Consider the following 12,000-nt stretch of genomic DNA (forward strand, 5'->3'; position numbering starts at 1 on the left):
GGAAGAAAAAATGAAGACCAAAGAGAAAATTCATTAACGTAGGGACTGAGGACGTGCAGAGGGTTGGTGTGACTGGAGATGTAGGCCCCTAAAAGGAGAGGCTGAAAGAAGACATTCGTATTGTACCAGTTAACAACAAGATGCCATATAATGTACGATATAGACTCAAAAAATGTTAGAGAGAGAGAGAGAACCCTGATGATCAGATGAGTAATCACTGAGATATGGAAGAAGAAAAGGAACTCCCATTTAACAGCAGAACCAGGCTCAGGGCGCAGGGGTGAATACATGAAAACTGTGATGTTCATAAAAGTAAATCTTTTTCTTTTCTTGCTACATTTTTGAATTTGTGAGATTACCCTAATGGTATCAGAACAGTCAGATGTTGAGTTTTTTTCTGTTATTGTCATAGCTCAATTGTCCAAAAAATGTTTTGGACACACAATATTGTTTGTCCAAAAAATGTTTTGGACACACAATATTGTCTGTCCAAAAAATGTTTTGGACACACAATATTTTGTGTCCAATACAGCTGTGTCATGGGCTTAGTCTGTGTGTGTGCGTGGTTTTAGAAGATCTAAAGTTACAGATTTAAAGCCTTACATCACCTGGGGTCATTTGAGTGCAGAGGTTATTAGATTAACCCTCTGATCTGAGGACTGAAGTAAAGTGCTTCTGAGCGATGTTTTTCATTCTTTTTGGTTGTATTTTTTCACATTATCTAGATTTGAAATCATATTGGGATGAAAAGCCCACATGAGGTCACCGTAATGTAAATTATGAAATTGTAATGTGAAGACTTGGCTGAAAGTGAAAGTAGGGCGCAGGTAGGCAGGCAAATTAACCAATAGTGAAATGTTGTCTTTAATAATAGTCTGTGTTTATGTATTTTTAAATATGACTTTGTGCATTCCAGGGTCAGGAGCTGACTGTGAGACAGATGGCTCTCTTGGCCTTCAGAGACCTGGTGCTGTTAAAACTTCACCTGGAGGAAACTCTGGGAAATGCAACCTCTATTCCTCCATCAGTCACACAGATGCTACTGGTGTTACAGGTAAACACACAGTCACACACAATCACTCGCTCTATTTAATTACAAGTCAGTTACAGCCTTTATTTCTTAATTAGCACGATATTTCTTCATGGCCGACATCACTGTAACCCAGAAAATACAATCAGATACATATGAAACAGTTTGTCCATGTTAGCTTAATCATATTATTTGGGAATGCAGCTAAAACTGAGCTTGCATCAAATGTTAATGTCCCAAAAGATAAAGAAAAGGTATGAGCATAACATAAGAATGCAGTTAGGTCAGAGGTGTAGCCATTATTAAACAGAAAGTACCTGTGAGTCTATAAAGGTTTTCATTTTGGGTTTATTGCTAACATATTTGACTCTTATGTAAGCTAAGTACTGGTGTTGTTGTTGGTGAAATTACAGATAAAACTGCAAAAATAAAAAAAACAGGCTATTTAAAAGTACTAATCATCAGTAATACCCCTAGATCTAAACAGTTTTAACACGAAGACCTTCAATAGGTTTTTGATTTTTGGATAAGGATATTACTTATCAATACACTAGTTGATGCCATTCTCTATATTTTATATAAAATAAAGATATAACAGACGTTATAATTCTAACACATTAGGGGGCCATAATAATCGTACTTCTGCCATCAATATTACTACAATACTAAATTGTTTTTCATTGTCATGACAGTTTACACTAAATTCAGACTTAGTGTAAACTTAGGCTAGCTACATGGTAGTTGTTGCTGTTGTGATGATTTGTTACCAAGCATTCAGGACCTAAATCAACCCAAATCAACTTGACTCCACTGTAATAAATGGTGGGGAATTTTTTCACAATAATTAAGCAATTTAAGAATTTGGTTGTATGTTTGATCTGACAGAACTATGGCTGCTGCTTGTCTACATTTAAAGAAATACTTACTAAAGGTTCATTTAGTGTGGGACCAGGAGGTTGCCCTGAAGATGCTGATATAAAGCATTGACTGCTTGCTAAAGTAAACATATTGTGCTGTGAAGAATGTTATATTTGCAAATGTAACTAACATCCTGTATAGAAGATTGCATTTAGTTGAATTTTTCATTAGTTGCAAAATGAGCCCAGTCTTTTGAACATTCTGACCTGTCGGCTTTGACCACAAAAAACAAAGTATTAACGCACAGCGATGTCAAATGTAATCCCTTGAAATTGGCACATTTTATTGGGGGTTAGTTAGAAATTAGAAAGTATCAGATATATTAGTTTGCATTAATACTGCATGAATTCCAGTAGCAGTACAGTTTGCCTAGATGCTTCTCATTACTACTGACCACTCTGGTCCTGGTATCCATCCTTACTTAGTATTTTGAAGTGAGAAAAAAATGTCTTCAGTTTTTAAAATATCATACAGAGGCCCAAAGGTACTCACTTAACATCAAAAATTGTATGAACGTCTTTGTCTTTTTCTGCCAGGGTATCCATGAGTCGGGTGTTCCAAGTTCGGAGTATCACCGTTTGGAGAGTCTAGTGGAAATTGTTGTGTCTCCATATATCTGCAATGTCCTGCACAATAGAAACAGCCACCAATTAGGTCAGTCCACTGATCACTGATATTGCTTTTACATTACATTGATTTGTTACAGTTAAAGTTACAAGTTACAGATTTTAAGGCTTACATCACCTTGGGTCAACTGAGCGCAGAGGTTATTGGTTTAACCTTCTGAGTTGAGGACTAACGTAAAGTGCTTTTGAGCTATATTTTTCACTCATTTTGGTTCTACTTTTTTTCACATTATCTGGATATGACATTATATTAAAGATAAAATACCAGAAGGTTAGTTGTACTCCCATGTCTCGAGAGCATGGAGGAAATTTCAGGAGACGGGTAGTAGCTCTGGATAGGGCCGTAGAAGGTCCTTAACCCATCAACAGGACTGGTATCTGCTCCTTTGTGTGGAGGAACAGGCTGAGCACTGCCAGAACCGAACAAAATAACCTGGCTTCAGGTTTCATGACAGCGTGGCCTCTAATGGGCCCTGTGCTCACTGCCTGGAACAATGGATCCTGGTTTTCATTTATCATAAAATACCAGAATTGGCAGGTTGATGGCTGAAATCTTGTGCTTTGCACAGATGTCAAAGGTTCCAGAGAACCATGGAAAGTGTTATGCTGCATGTAACATTGTTCAGCACAACCAATTTGGTGGTGGGTTAGTGATGGTCTGGCGAAGGACGCACATACTTCTACAGGTTATAGCACCCTGACTGCCATTAGGTATCAGAATGAAATCCATAGATCCATTGTCAGATGCTACACTGGTGTGATGGTCCCGGGGTTCCTTTTGGTGCACAACATTGCCAGGCCTCATGTAGTTAGAGTATGTAGGCAGTTCCTGGAAGATGAAGAAAATTGATAACATTGACTAGTCCTCTTGCTCGCCTGGCTTAAAGCCAACAGAACACCTCTGGGACATAATGTTTCAGTTCATCTAGTGCTGCTAGGTTGCACCTCAGACTGTCCAGGTGCTCAGTGATGCCCTGGTTCAGATCTGAGAGGAGACTCCCCAGGATGGCATCTGTCTATTGTTAGACAAGCACATGGGGGGCATGCAAACTACTGAGTACCATTTTGAGTTGTTGTAAAGACATTTCCGCATGATGGACTAGCCTGCTGCATCAATCTTTCACTTTGAGTTTTTGGGTTGTCTTTGAATTTACCCTTCTGTCACTTGATCATTTTCATTTCCATCAAAAAATGTAGCTTATCTGTGTTCCTAACACATTAACCAGTACTGATAGTGATTGCATGACTTTTTAAAATCTTTTATCTTCCTTTTAACTTTTCAATAGCTAACCAATGATTTCTGATTTCAGGTTGCTCAAACATAAAAAAGGTGCCTTGTTTTACATTGACCTCTGCATACATCTGCAGTTGATTTTCAATACAAATCTAATGGTATAGATGTCTTTACTATGACAGATGGATTACATTAAGAAAGTAATGTTTGTGTTTTAAGAAATAATTAGTAAGTTTGCAACAAAAGTGCCTGCTGAACGTAGTCAGCTTGTTTCAGAGGTCAGAGGCAATGTGCTGTTTAAATCCTCTCAGAGGTTGGCCGCTTAATCTGCTCCTGCTGCATTGTACTTTCATTCCAGCAATAACCAGTTACTTCACGTTTCAAAACACAATCTGCTCCTGTTGGAGGAGACTCTGAAAATGTTTTACACACATACACAATCTCTGTACGACTGAATAAAGATTAGTGGATCAAATAGCTGGGTTTAATTTCAGGATGGATCAGATCACAAATCTTGCTGTCTGCTACTGAACAGTTAGATCAGTGCTCGTCTTTCCTACAGCATTCTGACAGGAACACGTTATTACAATAAAGTGACGAACTGTAAATAAATAACCAAAGATATTTTCTATGAGTCATAATTCTTCACAGAATTATTAAAAACAGTCATTAAAGTGAAGATATTCTGCTTTTCCTTCATTTCTGTCAGATATGTATGGAATAATGGACAAATATTAAAACCTATCAAAACAACCTTACACCTCTGAACAGCTTTCTATTCAGGAAAGGATCTCATAGTGCCTTTCTACTGGCACCCTGTAAATGTCTGCCATCTTGTGGTCACAGCTGGCTATTGTTTCTTGAGGGCAGTTTAAGTTGACTTCAGTTTTCAGTTTTATTTGTTATATGCAAGTTAGCACAGGGTCAACATTGCAATGAAATGTGTTTGACGAGCAGCAGTCACTCAGCAGCATGATACAATAGGAGAAAATATAATAAAATATAATAAAATAAAATAATAAAAAAATAGAATAGTAAGGAGCAAAATATTAGAGAGACATAGTAAAAGAGAAAAGATGACTAAATATATATGTATCTATAAATATAAATATATGTACACTAGTGATTAAATAAGAAAATCTTGAAAAGAAATATGACGGGAGGGCAGATGAGATATTGCACAGGAATGAGCAGCAGAAAATTACAGTATTGCACTTTTAAATATAAATATCAATAACAATAAAGTGAAGTGACCAGTGCAGATTAAACAGAGTACTTGTGAAGCTGCAGGGTAGCTTCTGAGTGCTGTGTTGTGTGTGTTTAAGTGTTGTGGTTGAGGTGTCGTATGGCTTGGTGGTAAAAACTGTTTTTAAGTCTTGTAGTCTGAGCGGACAGACTCCTGTAACGTCTGCCAGATGGTAACAAGGAGAAGAGCTGATGTGCTGGGTGGCTGTGGTCCTTGATGATGCTTGTGCTTTACGGAGGCATCGCTGGAGATAAATGTCCTGAATGGCAGGAAGCCTCGTGCCAGTGATGTGCTCTGCTGCCTTCACCACCCTCTGTAGTGCTTTACGGCTGCTGGCAGAGCAGCTTCCGTACCAAACTGTGATGCAGCTCGTCAGCAAGCTCTCGATTGCACACCTGTAAAAATTTGAGGTGATGTTGGCGTTCATGCTAAACTTCCTCAGCCTCCTCAGGAAGTAAAGCCGCTGGCGAGCTTTCCTGATAGCAGTGTCTGTGTGAAGGGTCCAGGAGAAGTCCTCAGTGATGTTGACTCCAAGGAACTTGAAGCTGCTGACCCTTTCGACCTTGACACCGTTGATGTGGATGGGCTGGTGTTCTCTGACTGGTCGTTTCCGGTAGTCCACTATCATCTCTCTAGTTTTGCTGATGTTGAGAGTCAGGTTATTTTCCAGACACCACTCGTACAGTGCCATCACCTCCTCTCTATAGGCCGTCTCATCATTGCCTGTGATGAGGCCTATGATGGTTGTGTCATCCGCAAACTTGATGATGATGTTGGACTCGTGTTTAGCAACACAGTCGTGTGTGAACAGGGAATATAGGAGGGGGCTAAGCACACAACCCTGTGGCGTACCTGTGTTTAGGATGAGTGGTGAGGAGGTGTGCTTACCAACTCTGACCACCTGGGGCCTGTTTGTGAGGAAGTTTAGAATCCATCTGCAGATTGGTGTTCCCAGCCCAAGGTCGACGAGCTTCGTGGCAAGTTTCGAGGGGATGATGGTGTTAAATGCTGAGCTGTATTCGATGAAGAGCATCCTTGCATATGTATTCCCTTTCTCCAGGTGAGTGAGGGTGGTGTGCGTTGCCAGGGCGATGGCATCCTCTGTGGCTCTGTTTGTCCGTTTGTCCAAACTGAAGAGGGTCCAGTGTGTCAGGGAGGGAGGAGCAGATGTGACCTTGACTATAACCACTAGGGTTCTGGGCTGCACCACTAGAGTCTGACCCAGAAGTTATATCCATGTTTTGTACTGGCTGTGATCGGTGTTGATCATTTCTGTCATTTCATTGACAATTTGTGTCCTGTTAACAACAGCTCTGTCCCACTTCCCATTTAGGGGCTGCATCCATTGCAGGATAAATTGGGACGCAGCTAAAGGCTGGAATTTGTCAAGCTAAAAGGCCAGCATCCTCTTCTGGTTGTTTGCAGTATGTTTTCACTATGTGGAACACTAACAAGAAGCAAGTATGCTAGACCAGCTGCCCCTGGCTGTTCACTGATCTGAAGTCAGTAAAGTCTGAATGTCATTGTACACATGTGCAGACATGTTTGGAAACATAGCAGTAGCAAGTGAACAGGAAATTTACATCATGATTATCACCACTGGGGGTTTCTCTGTATTGTTGTAGGCATTGGAGCTTCAGCAAACCATGGTGAGAACAATTATCTATAAATGAAGAAAACTTGGATCAGTGGTGAACCTTCCCAAGAGCAGCAAGCTTGCCAAAATTACTCTAAGAGCACATTGACAACTAATCCTGAGTCACAAGAGAACCTAGAATGACATCTAAAGAATTTCAGGGCTCATTTCAGGTCCAAGACTTTGGGGAAAATATTCTTTGGACTGAGGAGACAAATATAGGGTTAGATATAAAGGGTTGACAAAACTAACATAGCAATTCATAAAAATAACATCATACCAACAGTTAAACATGGTGGTGGTAGTGTGTCGGTATGGGGCAGCTTTCCTGTTTCAGGACATTGAGGACTTGCTGTAATTGAAGGAGCCATGAATTTGAGTCTGAAACAAAAGCACACTTGGGTTATATAGCACGGCAATGAGCTGAAAAACACAAACAAAATGAAGGTTTTGTAGTGGTGTAATCAAAGTTTAGACTTAGACTGAGACCTTTTTGCGTACGGCACAACTAATTTTAAGTCGTTACCTGGTGATTTTTCAGAAAAACAGTATTTACTTAAGTACACTGTACTTTTCTGGGCATGGCCTGGTATTATGGGGTGACTTAACCCTGCATCCATGTGTTAGTGTTATTTATATTTTGCTAAACAGTTTGAAGCTGCAGTTATTAAAGTTAAATGAAAGAATCTGAATTAACTGCTGTTTGGTGACACCTGAATGATACGCTGTTGGAGTAAAACATTTTTCCAACTGTTTTTAATCCGAGTCACAGTAAAAGCTGTATTTTGACAATGTTGTAACGGTTTTTAATATGTAACATAGCTGATAGCTGAAAAAAAGGTTTTGATGGAAATCAGCATTATGTTTTGTAACTTAAGCTTCATGTAAGAAGAAGTCTGATCTAATCTGAATGTGCAATCCACTTACTGAAAAAAAGGAGACTCTGGAAGTAATGACATGAAACAAAAATGACTTGTCGATTGAAATCAGTTTTCTGTTTTTATTTCTCCTCAACCAGAGCCCTGTCATCTACGTTCATCTGAAGCACTGCTAGGTGACCAGTCCCAGCCTGAAATTAAGATCACACAGCATCATAGCTCCTTAGACTCCTCATCTCTTTCTCCACTGGTGGAACAAGAAGGAGAGGCATATCTGGAGAAAGTTGGCGGTGTGCGGCGCCACACAGTGGCTAATGCACACTCTGATGTCCATCTGCTGTCAGTTTCAAACAAGATGCATGCTGGGATGGAGAACAGCAGAGGGGAAGAGGAACAGGGAGTTGTTGGGTTTTTGGTGGGGGCCAAGCCTATGAGTCCCATGAATTTCTGCCGCCAATTGGTCATGGGAGATTCTCCAAATTGCTCAGAAGACATTGGATATGTGAGACAGAACAAGATGAAAAACTTCAGGATGACGAATGAAACTAACTGCAGAAAGAAACTCGCAGGACATTATTAAGATTGAAGAAAAAGCAAGAAACTGTGTAGGAATCACGAGGAAACGTCCGTACCAAGCTTGTTCATCTAGGATGGAAAGGTCTGCTCAGGGTCTTAACTGCAATGAATGTTTTAGCATCAGCTAAGAGCTGCTTTCAAGTTCCTCACTACTTATGAGGTTCTTCATCTTTGTATGTCTCCTAATATCAGGAGGTTCTCTTTTAAGACTGTTATTAAATAGCAAAATTGATTAATAAAACAAATTCATGTGCTTTACAGTATAATACCAGTCCAGACATTGGACACTTCTACTCTTTCAAAATGTTTGAGATTTGTTTTTATCTGTATTATTCTTTACTTTTCAAAAATAAAAATAATAAATGACACATTGATATGTTTAATATAATTAATACAAAAAATTAGTCTGATGTCACCATTTTTATCGTCATCAATTTGTCACTTGGTTGGAGAGGTGTTTAGTTAGCCAGCCAGCCTTGTCATTGTTAACTATTAAAATTAGATACCATTATGTTTCTACAAACTCCATACAAATTTGGTACCATTCAGCAACTTTGCTAAGGAACACAAAACTAAATAAAGAGCCCGTCAACTAGAATACAATGCATCTGGAAAGTATTCAAAGTACTTAATTTGTTCCACATTTTAACATGTTACAGCCTCATTCAAAAAGAAACTAAATTAAAGTGTAGTTTCTCCCATTATTACTCTCAGAACCTCTCAAGTTCAGGGTTGATGGGACGCGTCAGTGCCAGCCATTTTCAGTTATTTCCAGTGATGTTCAATTCGGTTTTAATTTTATTTCTATTGAGAAATATTAAACAACAGTCACCTCAAAATGCTTTATGTTGTTAAGTAAAGACCCTATAATAATGGAAAGAAGCGCCAACAATCCAACGACCCCCTTTCAGTGACCACTTAGCAACAGTGGGAAGGGTAAACTTCCTTTTAACAGGATGAATCCTCTGTCAGAACCGGACTCGCTGAGAGGCAGCCATCTACTGCGACCGGCTGGGACTAATGGGAGGAAGACAGGATAAAAGACACATTTGTTTAATCATTTATTATTAACTAACGAGTGAGTAAAAAAGTTAAGTGAAGAAGAAATAATCAGTGCATCATGGGAATCCCCCAGCAGCAGAGACATATTTGCAGCATAAGTAAGGGTGGATTCATTGTCACCAGATCCAGCCCTAACTATATGCTTTATCAGCAAGGACAGCTTTACACCTAATCTTAAACTTGTCCCCCAAATCCAAACTGGGAGCTGGTTCCACAGAAGAGGGGAAAGAAAGCTGAAGGCTCGGACTCCCATTCTACTTTCAAATACCCTAGGAACTGCAGACCAGCAGTCTGAAAAGCAAAGTGCTCTTTTGGGGAATACGGTACTACAAGGCTTTTAAAGATGATATGGGGGCTGATTATTGAAAATGGTATGTAATGAGAAGGATTTTAATTTCAATTCTGGATTTAACAGAGAGCTAGTGGGAATTAGCCTGTATGGGAGAAAAATACCCTTTCTAATCCCTCTCAGTATTCTTGCTGTTTGGACCAACTGAGGGTTTTTTAATTAGTTTTTAGGACAGCTTGATAATAATCGGGGAAAATGTATGTTATGCCTTTGAAAGGTACTGCCTAGGGGAAGCGTGTATAATGTAAACAGAATTGTTCCTAATACGGAACCCTGCAGAACTCCGTAATTAACTCCATTTACAAGAACAAATTTGAGTCTGTTAGATGGATATGATTAAAACACTGCAGTGTAATGCCTTTTATTTCTATGCCATGCTGTAATCTCTGTAACAAAATATTGTGGTCAACATTACCGAACACTGAACTGAGGTCTCACAGGACAAGTACAGAGATGAGATCACTGTCATTATTTTAACCTTCACTAACACTGTTTCTGTACTGTGATGTGATCTGAAATTTAACTGAAACTCTTGAAAATAAACCATTACTCTGCAGATAATGAGCTGTTTTATAACTACTCTGTCAACATTTTATTTTTTTTAAGATAAAAGAAAGGTTGAAGATTTGCCAATGATTAGCTAACAAATCTGGGTCAAGTGATGGCTTTTTAAGAAATGCTTTTTACTTCAGCCTTAAAGGCCTGTAGTTCACAGCCAATTAATAACGATAGGTGAAAATATCAATTAATGGTAGGACTTCTTTGAGCAGTCTTGAAGGATGCTCAATTGGGTTCAAGTCTGGGCTCCAGCTGGGCCACTCAAGAACATTCAAGGACAAAGGAATTGTCCTAAAACCACTCTTTTTTTTTTTCTTCTTTTTTTTTATACTGGCCATGTGCTTAGGGTCATTGTCCTGTTGGAAGAAATAACTTTTGCCTTCAGGTGCCTGACAGGTGGGCTGTCATGTGCCTTTTACTGAGAAGTGGCTTCCATTTGGCCACTCTACAATACAGGCCTTTGGGTGGAGTGCTGTAGAAATTATTCTTCTGCAAGTTTCTCTCTCCATAGAGGAAAACTGGAACTCTGTTAGTGACCATTGGGTCCTTGGTCATCTCGAGAACCAGTTCTTGTAGAGAACTTATGGGTCACATCAGCACAAAGACTGAGCTATTTGCCTACACTAACAAGATATATGTTTGGAGGATTAAAGAGGAGACTTTAAAACCTAAGAACACTGACCCTTTTAAGGATGGTGGTGGTCGTACCATAATCCTCTGGAGCTAGCTAGCAACAGTGGTACTGATACAATGTATGCAGTGAATGGGTTGAAACTTAAGAATTTGGAATACCCCCAAATTCTTAAGTTTCAACCCAAATCAAGAGCTAGGCGGTTGAAACTTGGACGCTCCAACATTGCAATGATCCCAAAAACACATAAAAACTGGTTTTGAATGGATAAAGCAGACTAACATTAAGCTTCCACAATGGCCTTCCCAAAGTCCCACCATCAATCCTTTTGAAAATTTGTGGATTACAAAAGCAAAATACAGGCCAGGAAAGCAACCAATTGCAATGAACTCCTCAAATATCCAGCCAGAATTATTTTTATAAGAGAAAATTCTCAATAAATTAAAACTTGTGCATCAAATTCTTGTTTTTTTTTTAATTCATTAAAGCTGTATTCAGTACAATCCCTGTAAAAAGAACAGTTCAAAACTGTTCGTTAAAAGCCCCAATTTTTTTCACAGAGTGAATAATAAGCTTCTGACCACAACTCTATATAATCTCTCCAGCAGGTTCTGGGTTCATGCTGGGGTCTCCTCGCTCTGTTGAGCGTGCCTAGAAAAACTCCAAAGGGAGGTGTCTAGGAGGCACCCTAAACAAATGCCCAAACCACCTGAATAGGCTCCTTTTGAGACGCGGAGCAGCAGCTTTTCTATGACATCCCTGTGGATATCTACACTCCTCATCCTATATGTAAAGCTGAGCCAAGCCACCTTTTGGAGGAAACTCCATCATCCAGCCACTTGCAGTTGCCATATTCCTCTTTTAGTTATTAACCAGATTTCATTATGAAATCTAACCAGATTTCATTATGAAATCTGGTTAATGGACTGGCAAATCAAAACCCTTTGACTTTTAGCTCAGCTCTCCCATCACCATAACAGTCTAGCACAACACCTTCTACCAAGCGAGAATTGGTACATTTCCTAGAAAGGGTTAGATATTATCATATATTTTATCCTGATGGCCCACCCTTTCTATTTGCAGGTTGATGACAGCAAGATGGAGGCTAGTGCCGTTTTCTTGCAGGCAGATCAACAGGGGAAAGTCCCCTTCTCAAGAAATTTAAACATCTGCTCCTGTTGTTCATTCAGGTCATGATACATCTGTATTTTTCCATGTTCCTTCCTGATGTTGCTTTCCACTGAGATTGACACATC

General features: G+C 39.4%; 1 protein-coding gene across 3 annotated transcripts in view; it reads left to right on the top strand.

The window, feature by feature from the left end:
* The window catches only part of LOC102792422 (proline-rich protein 5-like), a 40,573-nt gene extending 30,469 nt beyond the window's left edge, over nucleotides 1–10,104 (top strand). For all 3 annotated transcript variants that reach the window (XM_006782252.3, XM_006782253.3, XM_035915205.2), the window contains exons 7-9: nucleotides 917–1,054; nucleotides 2,485–2,602; nucleotides 7,709–10,104. In XM_006782252.3, coding sequence (XP_006782315.1) covers nucleotides 917–1,054; nucleotides 2,485–2,602; nucleotides 7,709–8,148 — 696 coding nt within the window. In that variant the 3' untranslated portion in view covers nucleotides 8,149–10,104. The remainder of the gene's footprint in view (nucleotides 1–916; nucleotides 1,055–2,484; nucleotides 2,603–7,708) is intronic.
* The last annotated feature ends 1,896 nt before the right edge of the window (nucleotides 10,105–12,000 follow it).

This window comes from Neolamprologus brichardi, chromosome 7, assembly GCF_056152115.1.
Source record: "Neolamprologus brichardi isolate AB-2024 chromosome 7, ASM5615211v1, whole genome shotgun sequence".
Lineage (NCBI taxonomy): Eukaryota > Metazoa > Chordata > Actinopteri > Cichliformes > Cichlidae > Neolamprologus > Neolamprologus brichardi.